Source organism: Halichoerus grypus, chromosome 10 (genome assembly GCF_964656455.1).
Source record: "Halichoerus grypus chromosome 10, mHalGry1.hap1.1, whole genome shotgun sequence".
Lineage (NCBI taxonomy): Eukaryota > Metazoa > Chordata > Mammalia > Carnivora > Phocidae > Halichoerus > Halichoerus grypus.
Window position 1 is genome coordinate 125,168,851 of NC_135721.1, and position 22,900 is coordinate 125,191,750.

The 22,900-nt window shown below is 50.5% G+C and overlaps 2 protein-coding genes across 5 annotated transcripts in view; both read right to left on the bottom strand.

The window, feature by feature from the left end:
• Positions 1-20,050, bottom strand: part of SLC13A3 (solute carrier family 13 member 3) — an 80,762-nt gene extending 60,712 nt beyond the window's left edge. Inside the window, exons 1-2 of one of the 4 annotated variants that reach the window (XM_078057258.1) lie at positions 19,806-20,050; positions 11,713-11,821 (exon numbers count right to left, since the gene is read on the bottom strand). In XM_078057258.1, the coding sequence (XP_077913384.1) occupies positions 11,713-11,736 (24 nt within the window). In that variant the 5' untranslated portion in view covers positions 11,737-11,821; positions 19,806-20,050. Of the gene's footprint in view, positions 1-9,345; positions 9,571-11,712; positions 11,822-19,805 lie in introns of those variants that run through there. The other 3 variants (XM_036069688.2, XM_036069686.2, XM_078057259.1) reach the window with 3 other exon arrangements.
• Positions 20,051-20,202: 152 nt separating this feature from the next.
• On the bottom strand, positions 20,203-22,900 carry TP53RK (TP53 regulating kinase). The gene is made up of 2 exons (XM_036069692.2): positions 22,529-22,900; positions 20,203-20,792 (listed from the first exon to the last, which is right to left on the bottom strand). Exons 1-2 carry the CDS (start codon positions 22,812-22,814, stop codon positions 20,314-20,316), a joined length of 765 nt encoding a protein of 254 aa, XP_035925585.1. The 5' UTR covers positions 22,815-22,900; the 3' UTR covers positions 20,203-20,313.

The window sequence follows — 22,900 nt, forward strand, 5'->3', positions numbered from 1 at the left end:
CGGTTTAGCAGGGGTGAGAAGGCGCTCTCAGAACAGGTCTCAATCCCCCAGCTCCCCCACAAGAGGTGGGAGATGGCCCACGAGCCGGGTGCCGCACCAGGCCTCTGCCAGGCTCCCCGGGCCTGGCCACCCCATGTTCTCGTCCCAGAAGCCAGCACCCCTCGGACTCACTTCCCAGCAAACCGCCTACACTTCTAGGTCTGGGCTTTGCTGTCAAGTCCCTGCTCATGCCCCACCACGTTTTGCTGAGTTCCAGCCCTTCCCAGGGAAGGGGCCGCAGAAAGGGGCAGGAGGAATGTTCCTTCCCTCTCCCCTGCCCCGAGACCTCCGGAGCCAGCCGGGAGAGCAGCTCATCAGGAGAGAAAGGTGCAAGCAGCTTGGGAACGCCTGGGGACATGGGGACAATCGGGGCTGTGGGTGGCAGCGAACAAGGGCTTCTCTTGTTTCTCCCAACCAAAGGAAAGGTGTCGCCTGCTGTGAGCCCCAAGGCCGAGGAGGCAAAGGGTCAGCTCCACCCAGCGCAGCCAGGAGCTTCTGTGGGAACCGGGCTGGGCGGCCAGGGTATTCTGCCTTGTCTGCCAGGCCCTCCGTTTCCCAATCCTCTCCACCCCGGGAGGGCTCCTGCAGCCAGGCTGCGCGCTCACAGACAAACACTTCCCCTTACGGCCTGTTTCCTTGACAGAAAATGGGATTTGACTGTGTGCCTGCCTCGCAGGCTGGCCGGGGGATCAAAACATTGAACACATTTAAGGCAGGCTTCTCAAGCTCCACACCACCGACGTTTGGGGCCTGCGGTCTTTGTCATGGGGGCGGCCCGTGCACGGTAGGGTGCTTAGCAGCATCCTTGGCCTCTACCCATCAGATGCCAGTTGCACCTCCATCACGTTGTGACAACCTATAATGTCTCCAGACTTTGCCAATTGTCTCCTGGGGAGCAAAATGCTTGAGAATCACTGATTTAAAGCATTTCCCAGAGCCTAGAACATAGTAGGTGATTTGTCCACGAAGTCAGGCAACATTTGTCAAGACCTTTACAAACATCATCGGTTACTATCATATCTGTTTATAGATGAGAAAACGGAGGCACAGAGACGTTAAGTAACTGGCCTAAGATGACACAGCATATTAAAAAGCCAGGATTTGAACCCAAACAGCCAAACCCCAGCTCCCATCCATCATGCTTGATCACGCATGTTAGTTCCTGACTTCAGAGAGCTCCCCGAGATTTCCAAACTCCTATTCGGGTCAGGATGACATTATCTCTCTTCTGGGAAGCTTTTCCTGACGTCTCTGACAATACCCGACACAATCACTTCCTTCCCCCTTCGCCTCCACTGAACCATGAAGGCGAATGTGGGCCTTCGACAAGGTAGACCAAGGGTCAAATGCCAGCCCCACTACTCATTCAATGACCGTGAGGTGCTGGGCATGTGGCTTCCCTTCTCAGCCTTGACCTTTCCATCTATAAAATGGGTCCATCACCCCTGTGTCACACACTGTGGCTAAGAGCACAGACTCCAGAGCTAGAATGCCAGGGTCTGAATCCCAGCTCTGCCGCTTCCAAGCCTTGGGCATTTGGGCAAGTGACTAAACCATTCTGTGCCTCAGTGTTCCCATCTGTGAATGCGGCCAATCACAGCACCTGCACCACAGAGCCGTGGCGAGCATGATGAGCTGGTAAGCCTATCCTTAGTGCTTTGTACTGCGCCTCGCACTTAATAAGCACTGGGGAGGTGTTGCCTATGACTCTTAGGAGCCTCTTGGAGGGTAGAGAAGGGGCATGAATAAGGCATGTGGCCCAGGACATCAACAATCTTGAATTCACTCTTCCTGCAGCCTCCCAGGGACTCCAGCACATTCCTGTAAGAGAGCTTAATATGCTCGAAATCAAATCCCTGTCTTGGCCCCGACTGCTGGTAAGGACCCACGCAGGAGAGTGGAGCCAAAGGGACAGAGGGGCAAGAGAGCCGCTGGGCCTGGCCCCCTCAGCCCTTTTCCTACTTCTTTTTTTTTTTTTTTTTTAAAGATTTTATTTATTTATTTGACAGAGAGAGACACAGCGAGAGAGGGAACACAAGCAGGGGGAGTGGCAGAGGGAGAAGCAGGCTCCCCGCGGAGCAGGGAGCCCGACGCAGGGCTCGATCCCAGGACCCTGGGATCATGACCTGAGCCGAAGGCAGACGCTTAACGACTGAGCCACCCAGGCGCCCCGCCCTTTTCCTACTTCTTTATCAGCTGGGGATCACTGTTCTGTGTGTCCGTGCTTCCCTCCACCCAACAACACAGGCTCACCCCCATTGGTTGCCCCTCGCCTGTAAATCTCAGGGACAAGTAGCAGAGCCAAGAGCCTGGTGCCCCCATTTTGCAGATATTAGCAATAGCCAGGTTCCTCTACTGAGCACCTCCTATGCGGCAGACCCTTTCAGGTCTTCCCAGCAGGTAGGTTTCAGGATGCCCACTTTGCAGATGAGAAAATCCAGGCTCAGGGGAGAGAAGTTACTTGCCAGGAGGTGCTTTGAACTGTGCCCTGTGTCTCTTCCCTGACGCGTCTCAGCTGGACAGAGTGGTTTGGGGCACGTGTGTGACTCATTCTAGGCCCCAGCCAGGTCCGGCTTTGCTAAGGTGCTGACTTTGTGTCTTCAAGGTCTGGGGGCGGAGAGAGGGGTGTCAGAAAATCCTGCTCATCAGTCCAGAGGGCCAGAGGGCACTGTCCTGTTGAGTCTGGTCAGGAAACGACCTCGCTCCCTGCTGCATCACCAGGAATCACATCGGCCTGTTTACACACCTGGCAGGAGCTCCAGGAAAGTGGAAAGTTGGCTGGGCCTCAGAGGAGCGGTGCCGAGGCCAAGAGGTCTGTGTGGGCAATGGGTCAGACCTGGCCAGAGAGCGTGTAGGGGCACGGATGAAGGTTCTGGGACTGTCTGGCTGGGAGGCGCTGGGAAAGTCCCTCCAGGCCCTCTCTGGGCCTCAGTCTTCCCAACTGAAAATGGGAGGGGTTGAAGTATAATTCCAGCTCAAATCTTCCACAAAGGGGCAGCAGCAGTCTGGGGTTTTTGAAAATGCATGTCGGGCACCTGGGTGGCTCAGTCAGTTAAGCGTCTGCCTTCAGCTCAGGTCATGATCCCAGGGTCCTGGGATCGAGTCCCGCATTGGGGTCTCCCTGCTCTGAGGGGAGCCTACTTCTCCCTCTGCCTCTGCCTGCCACTCCCCCTGCTTGTGCTCTCTCTGTCTCAAATAAATAAATAAAATCTTAGAAAAAAAAAAGAAAGTGCATGTCTTCTGAAATCAGGGCTACCTGGGTTCAAATCCAAATTCATTCATTCACTTGTTTACTGAGTACCTACTATGTGTCAGACCCTGTCCTAGGCACAGGGAGGTGCTGTGGAGAACGAGCCATGCCCTTACACTGCCCACTGCTTACTTGGGAAGGCAGACAGTGAACAAATAATGACCATTTCAGATTGGGATGGATTCCATGAAGGAAATAACACAGGAGGCTGGTTTAGAGAGTGTTTGGTGGGGTAAGGAGGATAAGTATTCTTGAGAAGGGGTAATCAGAGAGGACTCCTCAGAAGAGGTGCTATTAGGGCTAAGACTTGAATGACCAGAAGGATCCAGCTGTGGAAGATCAGCAGCAAGAGCACCCCAGGCAGCAAAAACAGCAAGTGCAAAGGCCCTGAGGCAGGAAGAAGCTTGGTAGCCTTGAAGAACCAAAAGAAGGCCTGTTAGGCTAGATCACGGTGAGAGAAGAGTATGGAAGACTGAATCAAGCGTGTGTTCTAGGTTCTGAATTTGGTGCTCTGACATCCTGGGACCTTGATAACTCTGGAACGTCAGCCCCTACCAGGGCTAGCTAATTCCTAGAGATAGAAAACAACTCAGGTGTTTTTCCAATGTAAACCAACCAATCCAGAGCCCACACCCCCAACCACCTCTTTTGTTGGGCTCTCTCACTCCAGGCCACGATCCATTCACCTGCCTCAATCACTGAGAGCCAGGTACCAGACAACTAGGGACAGCCTATATCCCAGAGCCCACAGAAATTATTTGTACCAGCCAGTCCTATGCCTGCTTACCCTGACCTGCCCATTCCTTAAATATATAATATACTGCCAGATAGTGATAAACCCATGACAAAAGGTAAGGCAGGGAAGAGAATGGAGTGTAAAGAATTTTTTTATTTCTTTGTTAGATAGGGTGGTCAGGGAAGGCCTTTGAGGAGGGTCGTCTTTAAGCAAAGATGAATGAAGTGAGAAAGCAAGCCTTGCAGGTATCTGGGGAAACAGCAGTTCAGACAGAGGGGACAGCAAGTGCAAAGGCCCTGGGGTGAGAGCAATTTTGAGATATTTAAGAAAGAGGCAAGGTCAATGTGGGAGCAGAGGGAGCAAGGGGGCCAGAGCTCCTAGTAGTGATCAATAAATATTAGCTGTTCTTATTCTTTGTTGAGGGCCAACTGTGATCTGAACAGAAGCAAGGGAGCTTGACCTCTGATTTCCCTCACCCCTTATCTAGAAGTTAGGCTCAGAGATTAAATATCGCTAGATGAAACATGATGGCCGGAAGTCTGAGATGGGGGATCCGTGGACAAAGACAGGGGGGTGAAGGTGCTCGCCCCCCACCCTGCCACTCCTCACTGTGAGGCCTCAGGCAACTCACTTCCCTCTCTGGGCCTCAGTTCCCTCTTTGTGGAAGTGGAACTAGAATGAGCCCCAGGTTCTGAGACGCTGTGGCAGGGGCTGTAATAGCAGCAGTTGACATTTATTGAGCGCGCACTATGAGCCTGCGCTTGGTGAAGTGCCTCAAGCATATGAATGCACTTCAGTACGATTAGACCCAATCTCCAGAGGAGTAAACTGAGGCTTAGGACTGACCATTTCAACGTAGCTCATTCCACCAAACACCACAAGCATCTCCCCTTCCCCCCCGCCCCCCCCACAGTTAGCTTCAAAGATCCCTCCAGGAAAAAAAAACATGTGTAAAGAATAGACTGCAAAAGAAACAAAATTTATGTGCATCTGAGATGTAGTTTTTGCAAATGGACCTATCCTTGATCACAAAATCCTGCAAGGAAAGGTCTATGAATAAATCCATTTTATCAGACGGGGGACCATTTCAGAGAGCTTCAAGAAGACACTGCAGATTCTTTCCTTCCTCTCACTCCTTTCAAAGCAAAATCTCAGTTTGATACTAACTTGTCTTTTAACACCTCTCTTGAGCTTTTGCCTCCCTATGCAACACAGAAAGGGCAGGTCTCGGGCCCTCGGCTTCAAGCGGGCAGCAGAGTGTAGCCAGAATCAGCCAACATTGGAAATTTGTTTATTGCTACTTTTCTTCTATTAGTCACTCATGATCCTGGTTTCCATACATGGTCTTGGTATTAAAATTTCTTTTTAAGTCATTCTATTTAAGTGTTTTGAAAAGGAGGGGAGGGTAGCAAGGCAGTAATGATGTAAAAAAGGGAGGGCATGATAGGAATATAATTAAGTAAGTAATACTGAGCAGAGTAAGGGAATCTGGTAAAAATGTTGTGGGCAGTATTTGGATGATGGAAACTAAGTCAGACTCTAGTCCATTTTGGGGGTTCCCTGTCTGAGACCTTTGGGTTCAATGAGATGATACATGTTTAAAGCACTAGGAAGATACTCGATCCACAGGGCTGGATCTGTGGGGTTTTCTGGGAAGCCCCTGTTAAGGGAAGACTCAGGGTCTCCAAGAACCCTGGCCACCTGTCTTCCAAAACCCAGGACCAAGAGAAGTGACCGACGTAATGTTTAGTAGCTGTGTGGCCCCACTTTACAGACAAGGAAAGTGAGATCCAAAGAAGAAAGGAGGTTGGTCCAGCAAATTAGGAAAGGGGGCCTTTCCTCAGGCAGACCCAGCACTGCACAGCTGGGCAGGTGGAGTGCAGGTTGGTTCAGTCTCCCTCTGCCAACTCAAGGCCCCTGTGCAACATGCTGTAGCAGTCCTGCCTAGAATATCCCCCCAATTCCTCTTCTTCAAAGCCTCCTTAGAAAGAGTCACCTGCAAAGAGTACCCATTGCAAGAACTTATCTTGGCCACATGGTCAATCTGGTTACATTTGCTTTCAGTGGGTGTGGGTGCAAGGCAGGAAAGGGGGCAAGACTTGCCTGCAAACACATGGAGCTAGTGCTCACTTGCAAGTGCTTTAACAGTCTCATCTATCCCTACCAGCTGTCCAAGGCCAGTCCCCCAACTTCCATCTCCCAGGATGGCCATTCTTGGAAAACTTTGAGGTGATCCCTCCAGCAGCATCCTGATTTCCTGTGTCTCCAGCACTCTTGTAGCAAGAGCTGAAATCTCCAGTGGCACTGGAGAATTCTCTGGAGAATTCCAGAGAATTGCAATCACTGCATTCCCGAAGTACGTCCCACTCCTTTTCATCTCTGCTGATAGTGTTCTGTTCCAAGCCAGGAGGACATAATATAAGAATTGTTCCCCCCGCTTCTATCTGCTCTTTGGATTAACCCCAACCTCCCCGCAGACCAGCTCACCAGTCGCCAGGGGACAGGTGCACGAGGGCCAACCCTGTCGACCACACAGACTCCTAGAACGTCAGAGCAGTGGTGACCTGGAGACCTCATCAAGCTGGAAAGCCAGGACCCAGTGAGGGGCAAATGGCAAATGCCTAGGCAGCTCCATTGTTTTTCCTGATCTGATACCTCCAAAGTTTTGGGGAACCCATACGTACAATATAACTTCCATTGGTGGTTCCAGAATTTCTGTATGAAAGAGGCTTAGAAGTGGCAATCTGAGATTGGGGGTGGGAGTGGACACTAAGGCTACATGCTTGAAGCTACATTTGCACAGCAAACATAAAGTTTTTGTTAGCCCACCGGCCTTTGGGGAGGTTATCACAGGGTTGATACTGGTTAAGATTACCACAGAAATTGTCTGGAAGCTTTGTTAGCATAGCACACCCACTCTTTGCTTTAAATGTATGTCCCAGATCAATAAAAACAGCAATGTTCTCTGTTCAATGTTCTCTAAGGATGCTGTGATTCACATTGTACATCAGATTGAGAAACATGTCCATTATTAATATCCAAGAATAAAATAATAATAAGTGCATATATATATATATATATATATAAAATATGGGGTGAGGCTTTGAGTATGCTGATAGAGATTTTTGAGGGAGGCTAAGATCCCCCAAGAAGCCAGACCTGCCTCCTGGGAGGAGGCCCACACTTATCAGCCCCTTAAATGAGGCAGGGACATCCAGGGCCACACAAAGGGTCCCCACCATGATCTGTAGGGAACCACGAGAGGTTCTTATCTAATTATAACTGAGGAAAGAGTATCAAGTGCGATGATTCCAAGTACAACCCCTGCATTCTGGTTCTGTGCCGGCTGTGTGACCCTGGGCAAGTCACCTAACCTCACTGATGTCCATTTCCTCACCTGGTCGGTAGGGAGGCTCATAGCAGCCGTCTCCCTGGTTCTGTGCACATTACACAGCATGATGCCTGAGAGGCTCGTCACATGGTACTTGGCACATAGTAAGAGTTAAGCATTCAGTACAACCCCTTACTCATCAGGCTTACCACCATCGCAGAAAGCTAGAGGCACGTTACCGGGGCACCTTGGGGTTCTCATGTAAGTGGATTCACAGTAAAGCTAATGAAACTTAAGCTTCAGAGCCCCTCCCTGAACTGAATTTTCCACCTGAAACCTGTGTACTTTTTCTTAAAAAGCACCCCTCAAATACTATATGCTTCAGGCCCCATAACACTTGGATCTGGCCCTGGGTTCACAGCTCTTGCTAGAGGGCTGAGCAGAGAGAAGCTTGCAGAAGCCCCTGCTGAGGAGAGAGACACTGTGTGTTCTGTCTTTTCTTCCCTGGGGCTCCACCAGTGACCTCACAGACCCATCCATCCTTCCACCGGTGATGCTCCACAAAGTGAGGCAACTTCCTCGCTCAACCCTTCACCTCAATTCTCAGACGCCAGCACCATGATAGCCCCACTTTACAGACAAGGAAAGTGAGACCCAAAGAAGAAAGGAGGTTGGTCCAAGGTCTTGAGGTCAGCACTCGGCCAGGAATGGGATGGTTTTGAAAAGTGACCTAATCCTTATTCTGGCATTTGTTGTTTCTCTCTTCAATGTCAAAAAAGTCTAAGAGCCTGGATCATTCCACACCAGAAAACTTGTTTGTACGTTAGTCCTGGGTCTCTTTGGCACCAGCTGGTATCACCTTCTTACTCCCTGTGCCCAAGGAGGGCCCCTTCCTCCAGGCAGCCCTCTCTGAATACCTCTCCCAGCTGCTCTGGTCTCTGCTGGTGGGTGCTGGGTAATGTACCACTAAATTACACCGTACTCTCTCTGCTTTTCTTTTTTTATGAACATTGAATATCGCATTGAGAGGTAGGAAAGCAACTTCCTGGAGGTAGAAGCCTTGTCCTATGCCCTCCCATTATGCCCCAGATGGGCTGGGCACCTGTGAGGGACCCAACAGGGACCCGTAACACCATCTTCTCCCAGCCCCCATTGGTGTTGACTTTCATCATGACATTCCTGACCTCAATCTGCAGCCTTTGGTCCAGGGATTTATTTTCTGTGAGAGTGTAGAAACAGCTCAGTTCTGGATTCTGACAAGCCAGGGGCTGGATCCCCACTCAGCTACTTGCTGTGTGAGTCTGGGCAAGGCACTTCATCTCTCTGAGCCTCACTTTTCTTCTCTGGAAAATGAGATAAATACCACCCCCTCCCCGCCCCCAACCCCCGGGGCACGGAAAGGATTCAATAAAATGATGCCCACAGGGCAGAGCTTCACTTCCTGGCTCCTGGTGAGGGTTCCTCAAACCTTGGCTGTTCCCATCAGGGAAGGGGCCTGGAATAAAACCGGCCAGGGTGTCGCAGGCACTTCTGTGTACCGGGCTCAGTTCTAAACCACTTACATCTACTGCCTCATTTAACATTTACAACAGCCCTATGGGTTGACAGTCTCGGTTCCTCCCTTTTCACATTTGAGTGAAATGAAGTTCAGAGAAGTTCTGTGACTTGCCCCCGGTCCTACAGCTTGGCATGCATTGCGTGTTCATTGCGACGGTCAAGTGAAAGGTTGCTCGCAGCGCCCAGCGCATAGCTAGAGCTCCTGGAAGAGGATAAAATCACTCCTGGAGAAGTGAGAACATCCCGGGCTCCGAGGCGCCGCTGGGGAAGGGTTAGAGGGGGGCAGGGTACAGGGGAGACGGTCGAGGGTCGAGGGGGGTCCGGGACCGCAGCGGCCTCCCGCCTCGGAGGCGCGGGGGACCAGAGGGGCCTGCCCGCGGCGCGGCCCCCCGGGTGGGCGGAGCGGGGGCGCCCCGGAGGAGGAGGCGTTACCTTGGGCGGGAGGGCGAAGACCACCGGCAGCAGCGCGAGCGGCGCCAAGAGCAGCACCAGCAGCCGCCGCGCGCTCCACACCTTCTTGGCCACTGTCGCCAGCGCTGCCATCTGCACGATCGCCCGGCGGAGCGGGCCGGCCCGGGACTGCCGGTGCCTGGCCCCCCGCGCCGGCTTAAAGCCTGGGGGAGGGTCCGGGGAGGGGACTGCGCTCGGGGACCCGCCCTCGCCCCGCTCGTCCCGGAGGAGAAGGGTGGTGCCTGCGCCCCGGGACTGGGGGGGCCGGGGGTGGGGGCGGGAGAGGGCCGGGAACGTTAGGGAACGTTAGGCACAAGAACAAGGAACGGACTCCAGCCCTCAAGGCAGCGTGGCCTCGGGTTTCACCGGCAGCCAGCGGCCGCACCTTTCCTCGCCGCTCTGGACTGCCCGTGGAAGGGCGGCAATGACAGTGTGAGGATTAAAGCGCTTGTTAGTATCGCCTGGGTTTGAGTCCTGGCTTGCACGTCCCAGCTGCGCGGTCGTGAGCGACGGCCTTGGAGCCTCAGTTTACTCATCCACAAAGTGGAGGTGACGCTAATGGTCTCTGCCAGACAAGGGGTCGGCTGGGCAGTTTAAATGGGATGATGCACTTATGCTCAGCACAGCGCCTGGCACCGAGCAAGCGCTCACTGGGAGTCGCCATTGCTGTTTTGTTCTTCCTTCCTTCCAGGGTGGGTGAGTCACCTGCAGGTAGGAGCCTGGAGGCATCTTTTCCTTCCTCCTGGGTAAATGCACAGGAGCACAGTTGCTGAGTGATAGGGTAGTTGCATCCTTAGTTTTTAAAGAAACTGCCAAACTGTTCTCCAGAGTGTTTGTACCGTTTTACATTTCCATCAGCAACGAATAAGTGATCCAGTTTTTCCACATCTTTGCCAGCATTTGGTGTTGTCCCTATTTTTGATTTTAGCCATTCTGATAGACGTGTGGCAATATCTCACTGTGGCTTTAATATTTTCCTAGTGACTGATGCTGTCCGACGTTTTTCATGTGCTTATTTGCCATCTGCATATCCTCTTCGGGGAATCATCTTTTCCTGCCGTTTGCTCGCTTTCTAATTGGACTGTTTGTTTTATGCTGTTGAGTTTTGAGAGTGATTTATATATTCTAGATACGATATATGGATTGCAAATATTTTCCCCCAGGCTATAGCTTGTCTTTTCATCCTTTCAACAAAACCTTTCACAGAGCAAACATGGTAAGGGGTGGCGGGAGACAAGGATCCTTACTAGCCTGGGAGGACAGAAGTCCCAGCCCCCTCCTCTACTTCTGCTGATACCACCCTGGGAAGGAAGCTGGGACAAACTGTGACAGCCTGGAGGTTGGAAGTCAAGCCTCCTCACTCAGCCTATGCTGGTGGGGCGAGGTCACAGTTTTTTCGGTGGTGTTCGGCTGGAGTAGAGAAGGCTTGTCTGAAAATGGTCTCGCTAGGCTGATCTTTCCTCGTGCTTTGGCTATAGCATACAAGCTTTTGTTGGGGCTTTCTGGAAACTCCTGTTGGCATTTCCGGGTTGCCTGCTTCTTCCAAGTCTAAGATACAGTAGGCAAAAAGAAAACCCAATAGACTTATCACCGGATTGTTCCTTGGGTCCCAAGTCACTGCCTTCATCTCTCCACTTTTCTAGAGTCTTCTTGTTTGTTTTATGTGTATTGTACAGGATTTTCAGTTGTACTCAGCAGGAAGTATAGAGAAAATTATGTCTACTCCATCTTCCCAGAGGTGGAAGCCCCTCTGTTCTTATTTTATTATTTCCCATGTCGGTCAGGCTGCCATGATTCCCGTAAACCCCTAGGGCAAGTTATTTCCCAATGGAACCTTTGCAAGCTGTGATGAAACTTTCTCCAGTGTCCTTTCAAATTGGGCACCTGACCTTGAGCCGGCCCAATAACCGGCTTCATCAAAGGTTCCAGCCAGGTTAGTGGCAGACGACCTCGGATGAAGGGTGAGGCCCTGCAGGGAGCACTTTGGACATTCGAAGCCTGGGTGTGGGAGGATAGTTTTCCAAACCGGAGAATCTATTCCCGGGGATTTGGGCCAGCTGACATCATAGAAACTGTGGCCCACTCCCCAAAGCCTGAGTGGAGGCAGTTGGGACCAGGGCATATTGCACCCAGGGCCCCTGGGCTGGCTTCCTTGTTCTGGAAGGAGCTAAGAGATTAAGAGGCCAGTATTTAGTATTAGAGCAGAAGTTTCAATCTGGTGGCTCAAATGGAATAATAATAATAATAAGTAGCAAGCACATATACTGCACTCACAGTGTGGGAGGCACTGCGTTCAGCACTTTTCATGTTTTAACTCATTTAATCCTTATAATAATCTGTTTGCATTACCTTTCTGAGTCTGTCACCCTGCATTAGACAAAGCTACATTCCAATTCCAGCTTGACTTCTTGTGCAACCCTAGACGAGAGCTTGAACTCCAATGGGCCTGTTTCCTTATCTGAAATGGACACAAGAAGAGTATATAGCTCACAGGGATGTTGGAAGAATTAATGAGCAAGGCTGGAGCACAGTACTTGCCCATAGTAAGTGTTCAACAATTGACAACAATTATGATCATTCTGCTTGTGGCCGATTTTATTTTCCCAGGATGGCACCAATGTCTATCTTCCATCCTATGTGGGCTTCCCATAAGCCCCTCTTAAACGTGATTGACACTCTTCCCACTGAGAGTTAGGGGTCGCTGTTCCTGCCTCTTGAAAGTGGGTGGGAGCTTGTGCCATGCCAACCAATAGAACATGGCAGGACTGATGCTCTGGGATCTCCAGGGCTCAGCCATAAAGAGGGTACAGCTTCTGCTTGGGTCCCTCACTCTTGGGACTCCCATCCTTGAAACCCAGCCACCATATTTGAATTTCAGACTAAACCAGGGACAAAAACCACAGAGAGAAAGCAAGGCTTCTAACGAGCCGCCAGCAACAACTAACCAGCCTATGAGCAAATGAGCCTTCAGATGATTCCAGCCCCTAGCCTTTGAGTCTTTCAGCTGATGTCCTAGACATGGTAGAACAGAAACCAGACACGCCCATGCTGCCCTGTCCAAATGTCTGACCCACATGATCATGAGCATAACAAATAGTTGTTTTATGTCATTAAGCTTTGGAGCAATTTGTTACATAACAATAGATAACTATTACTACCGCTATTACTTTTCTCACCCAGAAGTGAGCACATGGGGGCAGAATAACAGAAGAAGGAGGCAAACTCACAGAGGAAGTTGGTGGCGGAGATCAGCCAGGATTTGCATGGGCTGAATCCTCTAAGAAGAGCTCCTTATAGGAAGGAGAGTCCACACAACATCCCTAGTTGTATGACTTGGACCTTTGCACCCTACAAGAGGAGTGGTGGCTCCCAGGCTGGACCCACTAACTCCCTTTCTTTGTTTCTTCCCCCTTTACGCTGAGAAAGAAGTAGGATGTGGGAGGGAGTTCTTTTTTTTCTTTTTTAAGATTTTATTTATCTGACAGAAAGACAGCGAGAGAGGGAACACAAGCAGGGGGAGTGGGAGAGGGAGAAGCAGGCTTCCTGCAGAGCAGGGAGCCCAATGTGGGGCTCGATCCCAGGACCCTGGGATCTTGACCTGAGCCGAAGGCAGACGCTCAACGACTGAGCCACCCAGGCGCCCCATGGGAGGGAATTCTTAAAGAACTTCCACAGTTGATGGATGGTTTGACTCCCATTTATTTTCATTCCCTACTAGGCTTGTCCATTAGACAGATGATGAAACTGCAGCTCAGAGAGGTTAAGACATTTGCCTAAGGTCACACAGCTAGTGCATGATAGAGCTGAAATTCCAGTGATACACACCACCCCTCCCCCTCCCCATTTTTAGAATTATTTTTTTTAAGATTTTATTTATTTATTTTAGAGAGACAGAGAGAGAGAGAGCAGGGTGAGAGGCAGAGCGGAAGGGAGAAAGAACCTCAAGCAGACTGTGCTGAGTGTGGAGCCCGACGCAGGGCTCGATCTCATGACCCTGAGGTCATGACCTGAGCCAAAACCAAGAGTTGGACGCTTAACTGACTGCACCACCCAGGCACCCCTCCCCATTTTTAATAGCAAAATATTTGTAAAATTTATGTAAAGTGTGCATACATATTGATTATAGTCACCAGCCCAGGGTTTTTTTCCTAAAGATTTTATTTATTTATTTGAGACAGAGCCAGAGAAAGAGAGCACAAGTGGGCAGAGGGACAGAAGGAGAAGGAGAAGCAGACTCCCCGCTGAGCAGGGAGCCCCATGTGGGGCTCGATCCTGGGACCCTGGGATCATGACCTGAGCTGAAGGCAGATGCTTAACTGACTAAGCTACCCAGGCACCCCTACCAGCCCAGGTTTTAAGGGCTTTCTATGTGCCAAGCACTCTGCTGAGCGCTTACATGCATGACTAAGCCATGCCTAGTTCTTTGACTCTATGTCCTACCTGCCTTCCCCTCGATCGCTGCATCCCTCCCTCTTTGTGACCTTCTTTCTGCTCCTTGCATGCCGAGTTCTTGGCATGGACTGCTCCCTCTGCCTGGATGTCCCCCCCCCACACCCCACCCACCCTCCCATCTCAATGGCTGCTTTTTCTCTCACTCAAGTCTCGACTCAAACATCACCTCTTTCAAGGGGCCCTCCCAACTACCTAATCTCCTGGAACATAACCTTCCTCAACTCTGCATCACGCACTCTGTATAAAATCCCCCAAATGCTTTCCCTCACAGCATGAGTCATCGTTTGAAATGATTCCCCACTAGATTAAACATTAAACTCCATGAGAGCAAGGAGTCCAAATTATTTCCTGCCAAACTCCCAGTGCCTGGAACTGTACCTGGAACATAGCAAAGGTCCAGTAAGCCCTGAAAAATTGAACATGCCTTAAATCATTGTACTTTATTATTATATTTTTATTATATTATTATTATATTATATATTATATAATATATATTATTTATTATTATTTATTATTCTCATTATGAACATCAATCAAAATCATATCATTCATTCACAAGTATTAATTGAGCACCTACTATAGACCTGGTATCATTCTGGGTGCTGGGGCTTTGGCAGTGACGAAACAAGACAAAAGCCTCTGGTCTCATAGGGCTTTCATTTTGTTAGCTCTATAATAAGATAAATGAGTGGAATATATCACCTATCCCATAGTGCTTAGTGCTATGAAGAAAAATAAAGCTGGGGGAGGGGAGAGTGCACAGGGAGTATTGGCACCAGCTTTCCATCCCCCTGCACAGAAGGGGGGACTCAGTGCCTCCCCTCCTGCCCCCCCCCCCCCCGGCTGAGCCCTGTACCACTGTCAGCATCTTTCAGTGTGACATTTGGTCAGGCCTCTACAGCTCCAAGAACAATATTGGCTTTGAAGCCAGTCCCGGCAGGTGGGCCTCAGGCTGGGGTTGGGATTAGTTACCCCTTTCGGTCCCCTGGCTGGGTTCTAGCTGCTCAGCCTTGCAGGGCCTTTCCTCTCTATGGGGGAAGGGGAGGCCCAGAGTCCCGTGTCATCTCCCCCCTGCCCCGTACCTGGGGTTGCATCTAACTCTGGGTTCTGGGCCATCCCCTAACCTTCTGTATCCCAGGCAGGAGAGTAAAGGTTTACAAACATGAGGAGGCCTTTGATCGGCACCAAACCCCCAGGGTTCTGAATGTTTTTTGTTCCAAGCTGCAGGCCAGGACCATACTCCGCTTTGCCTCCAGCAGGGAAGACTGTGGCGTGTGTGTGTGTGTGTGTGTGTGTGTGTGTGTGTGTGTGTTTGGGGGTAGTGGGGGAAGGCTCATGTGGCTCCATGATTTTCTTCCCCACAGCAGGCTGTTGCTTGCGTGAGGGAATTCAATTCAGCAAATGTTTACAGAGCACCTGCTACCTTCCAGGCACCATTCTAGACAGGGACCAGTCCGACCTTCCCTGAGATGAAGCCATTCTCACCTAATAAATACCTGGACAAACGGAGGCTCTGTCCAAAAGAAATAAAGAGGGTGGCTTTGGGTAGGCAACAGACAGTGCCTGGCACGATCTCTATCATTTATAAGCTGATGCCTGGGCATCGCTTAGCATCTCTGAGACTCAGCTTCCTCATCCATAAAATGGGTACAGTCAGTAACTGCTGTTTCTGCCCTCTTAGCATCTATCCCCTGTCCTTCTCAGGAACACCTTGATTTTCCTTAGGGCAGTGATTCTTAGAACAGCATCACTCGGAACTTGTTAGAAATGCAAATGCTCAGCTCAGGCCCAGACCTTTGGATTCAGAAACACTGGGGCTGGGGCGGGCAATGTGGGGAAGTGCACCTGGGTATCTTTGGCTTCTAAGTGGAGCAAATGATGCTTTATTATAATTGCTTGTTTGTTGGTTCTAAAAATAGTATTAACAGGTTCTATAATAGTAATAACAATTGCTAGTTGTTACGATGCGCCAGGCACTGTGGTGGCACTCTACATGCATTATTTCGCTGATGCTCCTGCTGGGCATTGATGTGCAGCCCAGGGCCCCTCCAAGGCAAGCCTGATGGCCCCAAATGCAGGAAGTGTGGTCAGCAGGCGGCCACCTGCTGCCAGCCCTTCAGGGATGGTGTCCCCGCAGAGAAGAGCCTCTCGACGCTCCTGTCCTTCCAGGGGTAGCCCGCCAATGACTGTGATGGGAGATTATGAGGGCCTGTTCATCTCACCCCAACTTGGGACATCTCTGCAGGGACACTGTAGGCAAAGAGCTCCCCATGGGGTCGGATGAGGCTGTTGCTGGGTCTGCTTCGAGATCCCACTCCCCCCCCCCCCCCCCCCCCCCCCGCCTTCTTCCCTTCTGTGGAGGATGACCCCCGAGGGCACGCCTTAGTAAACATCCTACAGGCTACACTGCATCTCAGTCAGCTTCCTGGGATTCCGACCCATGACAACACTCACAGCAGCTCCATGGGGTAGAATCATCGTAGGTCCTTCTTACAGATGAGGACACTGAGGCGCAGAGAGGTGCGGTGTGGGGTCCCTCATCATGCAGCTGGTAAGCAAGGAGACATGGGATGGGAAGCCATGGAGTTTCTGATTAGAGAAGTGGCATAAACCGGCTTTACAAGGGTGCCTCTGGCTGCTGAGTGAGGAAGAATATGAGGGGCAGGGCAGAAGCAGGGGGAGCAGTGGGGAGATCACTGATTCTAGCAGTGCCAGGGGAGGGGAAGGCGCCTGGGGGGAGGGGAGCTGGGCTTCCTCATCACTGCAGCTTCTTCAGGATCCAGCACAGAGCTGGATGCAGCCAAGGTGCTCAATAAATAGTCAGTGAATGAATGAGTGAAGAAGTGAGAGAATGGATGACAAAATTAAGGCAGGAGGGAGCCAGACACCCCCACACAGCCTGAGTGATTAGCACGGGGCCTGCTGTATAGGGATGCCCAGCTAAGGTGCTGAGTGGATAAATGAGCCAAGTTCTGAGTAGGGAGAGAAGAGGAAAACAGTGAAGGAGAGGAAGGAGAAGGAGGGAGAGGGAGGGAAGGGAGAGAGAGGAGAGAAAGGAGGGACAGAGGAGGGAGGGGATAAGCAGGAGGGAGGGAGGAGGATGGAAGGGGAGGGAAGCTTCTTCCCACCCACAGTGATGGTAACTGGCGACCTCTGCTGGCAAACAGAGCCACTCCTCTGGGCTCGAGAAATGGCAATTCGGTCCTTTGGAGGGGCAGCACCCTGAATTCAGGACACAGGCGGAAAGTCCCAGTGCCCTTGTCAGCTGGTCTCACAGCCAGGGGTTCTGACAGCCAGAGGCAGCCAGGTTAGGACCAGGATGAGGTGAGTGAGGCTCTCACTAGGGCACACATTTAAGAGGGCACCTAAAAACTCAGTCATCAAGACAAATATTTTAATGTAATATTTAAAAAAACACCTTGGCTAACTATGACCCGCAAGCTGGCTACCTGGTTTTGTAAATAAATTGTACTGGAGTCAGGATCAGGATCGGGGTTGACTTTCTCGGTCACAGTAGAGATGGTACACACATCCCTTCGCTGGTGGTGTTCCCAGATCCTCGTGACCAGCAAGAACATGCCTGCCTGTGCAGGGCACTCACTATGCCCACCTGGGGTAACTCCATTCCGTGGCCCATGGGCCAGCCACAGGAGCTCTTTTGAATGTTCCAGAAGATGTGGGCATTGTGTCCTTTGCAGTGTTGGACATATCTCAGTGTCACACCACATTTCCCTGGCTCTGCCACTCCCTAGCTGTGTGACCTGGGGCAAGGCTCCTCTGTAAAATAGGTTAATGCACGCAGAGAACCCAGTAACTGCTCAATAGTGAACTGCTAGGGTTAAAAATGCGGGTTTGAATCCCAGCTCTGTCATGTATGTGACCCTAGGACATGATATTTTGCATTGCTGAGCACCTTCCCTCATCTGTAAAATGAGGTTTATAACCCATCTGGGAAGGTCCCAGTCGGAATTCACTAGCAGGGCTGCTAGTGCCATTGGCTCACGGCTGCAAAGTGCTGGCTGTCCCCACGAGGACTTGGAGGAATCTGGAATTGCAGAGGGTTGCTTAGCCCTTTGTGAGATGCTGAACCAGGGACGGAATCCACTGCTCGCCTCAGAATGTTTGATAATTCCTTATTTCCCATCGCGGCCCCGGGCTGAGTACACAGACGGTCCGGACCGTTCTCCAGTAGCCCCCTCTCCCTCGAAGCTTGCAAAGATCACTTTAACTCGTCTACTGCTCCTGCCTCCACGGCCACTGGCCACCATGTCACACGCTCCAGGGGGCCAAGCGGTTGGCAGCACACGCGCCGGGGCCTCCACCCCAGGCGACCGCTATCACTGACCTGGCCAGCGGCAAAGCCTCCTCCCTGGTTTCTCGCGTCCCCTCTTGCCCCCTTTAGCCCTTTTCCTACCGATGTAATCCTTTCAAAACATGAGATGTCTCCCTGTTTAAAACCCTCTGGGTCGCACTGAGAACAAAACCCAGGCCGGTTACTAGGCCCTGCGTGATCTGTCCTTACCCTCCTCTCCGATCTCACTTCCTGCTCCTCCTCCGCTCTGCTCGCTGCACACCGGCCACCTTGTGGCCCAAGGATGCCCCTCCTTCACCAACCTTGTCCCTGATGGCGGTTCTGCCTGGAACACACCCCCCACCCCCCCACCCCCGGTTCTCCGTCACACAGCAGTCCCAACATCAGTTTGTTTCCTAGGAGAGTAAGGCCAGCCTCATGTCCCCTCTGTAGCTCGGGTGCCCGGCACACAGTGAGCACTAGGTATGTGCTGACCCACTGGCCGCGCACATGCGCCAACCAGTCACGCCCCCCCCCCGCACCCCAAGGCAGAGATGAGCCTTACAGTACTAGTGAGGAAATGGGAATGAGCCCTCTCACTGACTGAAATAATTGAAAAAATTATTGCCAGCCCCTAGGGCCCCTGAAGTTTGTTGAAAATGTTATATAATGCCAATACATATTATAATAATATAAAGATAAAAATATAAGCAATAAATATAACATAAATATATAAAATAATATAAAAATACCATATCCAGCAACTCATTTCTTAAAGTATCACTGAAGAGCACTTGGGCTCGGGAGCCAAGTACAAGTACCCTCTGCTACCCGTGACGTCCTGGACAAGCTCCCCCCTTTCTGAGCCCATTTCTCCATCCACAAACTGGGGATAATACCCAACTCAGAGTTGTTTTAGATCCAGTATGAACACTCCCGGCACAGTATCTGACAAGTAGTAAACAGGCAATGATACTAACTCTCCTCTCTACTAGTCACCACTACCCAGGAAGGGAAGTTTTCATTCAGCCCTGGGCATCTGCCACAGGTACAGGGCTGACTACGGGGAAGGAAACCGTCCTGGACCCAAGGGAATGCTCACTCCCTGCGCACCCCAGTACCCCATAAGATACCGGCCACATGTAAGGCACTCAAAATATTTATTTGCTAGCTGGAGCTGGCAAGGAGGAAAGGTACTTTATTATACTTCTCCACAGCCACACACCTCTGGGGAAGAAACTGAGGCTGGGCAGGGTTTTAAGCGTGAGCTAGTTAGTGGCATTTTGCATCTTCGCTCAGTTTTCCTGCCGCTCCCCTTAAACCAGGCTTTATCAAACTTCAGTCCTTCCCAAGCCACGTCACCTCTTTTGTTCTATGTAGTTATTACCTGTGATATAAATCAACTCACTTTTTTACTTATATAAATTAAAAGGAACTTTATATCGATCACATGTCTTAATTAGAAGGTAACCATAAAAATACAGACCGAAAATAAAAACAATGCTGTATAAAATTATATAAATTTCAGCTGCCTGAAAGCTATGAGCCTGCTTTTTTTAACAAGACTAATTGGAGTTAAGCAGTATTTTTCCTCTTTTTGTACTATGACCCTCAAAAAGAAATATATTTTACATCAAAACTCGGTATATACCCTTGCCTATATATACCCTTGAAACAGATTTTTTAAATCAGTACTTACGTGTCATGCACTCTGATATTCCCTAGTCTATGAATCTACTTCATTTTCAAAATGCTGGCTGCATCCCACTACATTGGTTTCCAGAGGACTATGCCACGTACACAACAAAAAAAATGCGGGATTGGCGGGTTGATAGAGATATCCGTCACCAACTGCGACTTTGTCCTCTTCTCACCCGAAGGACTGAAAAGCAAACAACGTTGTCACTATGTGGTTCAATGTTCTGCAATGCCATGCCCACGTACCCAATGTACACATGGCGCAGCCGGAGAAAGCCTGTCCTAGATTTCTGTCAGATACCCAGTTCTGCCTAGAGTATGTCTTCTGTACACAGTAAGCTGGTGAGAACAGTCAACTGCACATGATGACACTTAACAAGCATGATCACAGACAGTGCTTAAAAACATCTCAACATCTTTATTTATGTCTAATCTCATACTTGGAGCACTCCTTCAAATTCACTTTCACATAAATGGCCTAAATGTCTGTACTTGTCGAACAGACTCTTCTACCCTACCATGGACCTCTTTCTTCCTCTCAGGCGCACTTCATCTAATTTTTTTAGCACTGGCCTGGACTTTTTGGAGAAGGTGGAGTAGCTGTTCAGACAGGCTTCAAACACAGTCTCAGTATTGGGATGGGTACTGAGGAAGGCTTTCTCTAGCACATAGAGATCGACTCCCTTATCTTCCGGAAGTGCTGAAATGAAACTGAGTCCAAAGTCGATGAGCACGATGTTCAGCTGTTCCACGGGGGGTTTCAGGAGCATGTTTGAAGTGGTGAGATCACCATGAATGAGGTCTTCATCGTGCATTCGAGCCAAAACCTGCCCAACTGTCCTGGCTAAGCCAAAGAGACTTTGGGGAGTTTTTTCAGTCTCCATGGTGGACTGAATATAATCTCGAACGGTCACTGAGCCTTCAATTTCTTCCATGTATAAGCAGTTGGAAACATAGTCTACGAAAAAAACAACGGGGGCAGATATCCCTGCAATCAAGATAGAAATGGTTATTGGATTAGATTCTTTCTTAATGTTAAGTTTAATTTTCAAAGATTGAGCCAGACTTTCACAGTGCATATCTGCTCATTTCAGAAAAAAAGATTTAGGAACGTTGCAGAATAGTACAACTTAACTCGTCTGGAAGTGTCCCCTGCTCATGCCCTGCAGGATTGTGCCTTAAGCCGCCCCACAGCTAAGTTTAGTAGTGCCAAAGCACCCTCCTCCTCTCCACTCTTTATGATTGGATTTCATTTGTCATACTTATTCCCTAAAAAAAAACAAAACAAAGAGCCAGAAGGGTAAGCATCCTCAAAAGGACACAAACAGGGGCACCTGGGTGGCTCAGTCGTTAAGTTTGCCTTCGGTTCAGGTCATGATCCCAGGGTCCTGGGATCGAGCCCCGCATCGGGCTCCCTGCTCAGCGGGAAGCCTGCTTCTCCCTCTCCCACTCCCCCTGCTTCTGTTTCCTCTCTTGCTGTGTCTCTCTCTGTCAAATAAATAAATAAAATCTTAAAAAAAAAAAAAGGACACAAACAGGCCAAACAGAGTGTTGGCTGAGAGCTTCACCTTTGCAGTCAGAAAGGATGGGTTCAAATCCTGGCTCCCTTCCTTATTAGTTGTATAACCTAAAAATCACATCAATTCTCTAAGCCTGTTTCTGATTCTAGAACATGAGAATGATCCCTCCAAGAATTCAAAGAATTCATTGCATTCAAAGATTCAATGAATATTTATTGAATGACCATCAGGCCCAGCACACTCTTCTAGATACTGGAGACTTATCAGTGAGGCAGGAAACAAAGCAACTATGATCCCTCCTTAATGGAACTTATATCCTAGAGAGGGTTAAAATAGAAAACAGGAACACACAAATAACCATTAAATCCACGCAAGGGCAGAGATATGTCTGTTCGCTACTGAAATTTCTTCCAGCCCTCCCACTACCTAACAATGTTCTGGTGTAAAGCAGGTGCCTAAAGAATATTAATAAAAGAAAGGATGTGTAAAAGTCAAAAGCCAGTGTTTCTGAGTCAGAGGTTATGGGCTGAGAACCTGGCTGGGTCACTCACTAAGCTGTGTAACCTTGGGCAGTTACTTCCCCTCTCTGAGCCTCGGTTTCTCATCTGAGGCCAAGGCATACCGTGGTAGTGTACAATGGTGTTTTAATGAAAAAGTAAGAAACGATTTAATGAAATCAAAAATGTACTGAGTGCTATGTACCAGCCATACATCCAAACATACCGTGACTTCCCTTTACCGGTGAGGAAACTGAGGGCGAGGGTAAATAATTTGTTGAAAGCCTGCATATGAAGCAGTGGTGTCGGTAATTTGAACGCTGAGAGCCTGGCTCCACGGCAAGTATCTGTAATTACATCTGCTTCTTAAAAGTAATGAATGAAGAGATAATGATCGAACACTGAGACGGTACAAATGGGGAAACCGAGGCTCGGGGCAGTTAAGTAGCATGCCCCCCGTCGAGCAACAGTGGAAGAGCCAGGAACTGAACCAGGAGCAAGGGCTCCAGGACAGATGCTCGTCGCGGCTAGGAAACGCAGCTCCTTAAGAATGAAGGAAGAGAGAGATGAAAGGATGACATTTCTCAGCAGAAGTTCACGCAGAGGGTACAAAGGGAGAGACTGAGACAAAACGGGGCGCGGCGCTCAGGCGAGACCCTCGCTCGCGTCGCCCGGGTCCCCTAGGCCCCCGGGCCGGGCCGCCTCACCTGCGCGACGGCAGCGGAGCAGCGCCCGGGCCTCTTGCACCGTCCGCCGCCGGCCGAGCCGCGCCTCCAGCGCCGGGTGCCGGTAGCCCTTGGGGAAGCGGTGCTTCACCACGGCCGCGCGGCCCTGAAAGCGGCCGCGGAACACGCGCGCCTCGGCGCCCTGCTTCACCAGCTCTAGGCCGCTCAAGAAGCGGCTGCTCCGCTCCCGGGCCGCGATCAGCGCCTCGGCCTCCGGCGCCAGCTGCTCGTTCTCGTCGGCCGAAGAAGCGTTACCGGCGGCCGCCATGACAGAGCCTCGGCGCCGTCGCTCGGAGCCCGTCGGCTCTCTCCGGAAACTGCCGGCGATGTTCGGCTCGCTCCGTAAGTCTTCGG

Excerpts from the sequence above, each read along its gene's own strand:
- TP53RK (XM_036069692.2), bottom strand. The coding sequence starts at position 22,814 with ATGGCGGCCGCCGGTAACGCTTCTTCGGCCGACGAGAACGAGCAGCTG. Across the intron at positions 20,793-22,528 it reads GCTCCGCTGCCGTCGCGCAG|GGATATCTGCCCCCGTTGTT; the intron begins GTGAGGCGGCCC and ends TCTTGATTGCAG.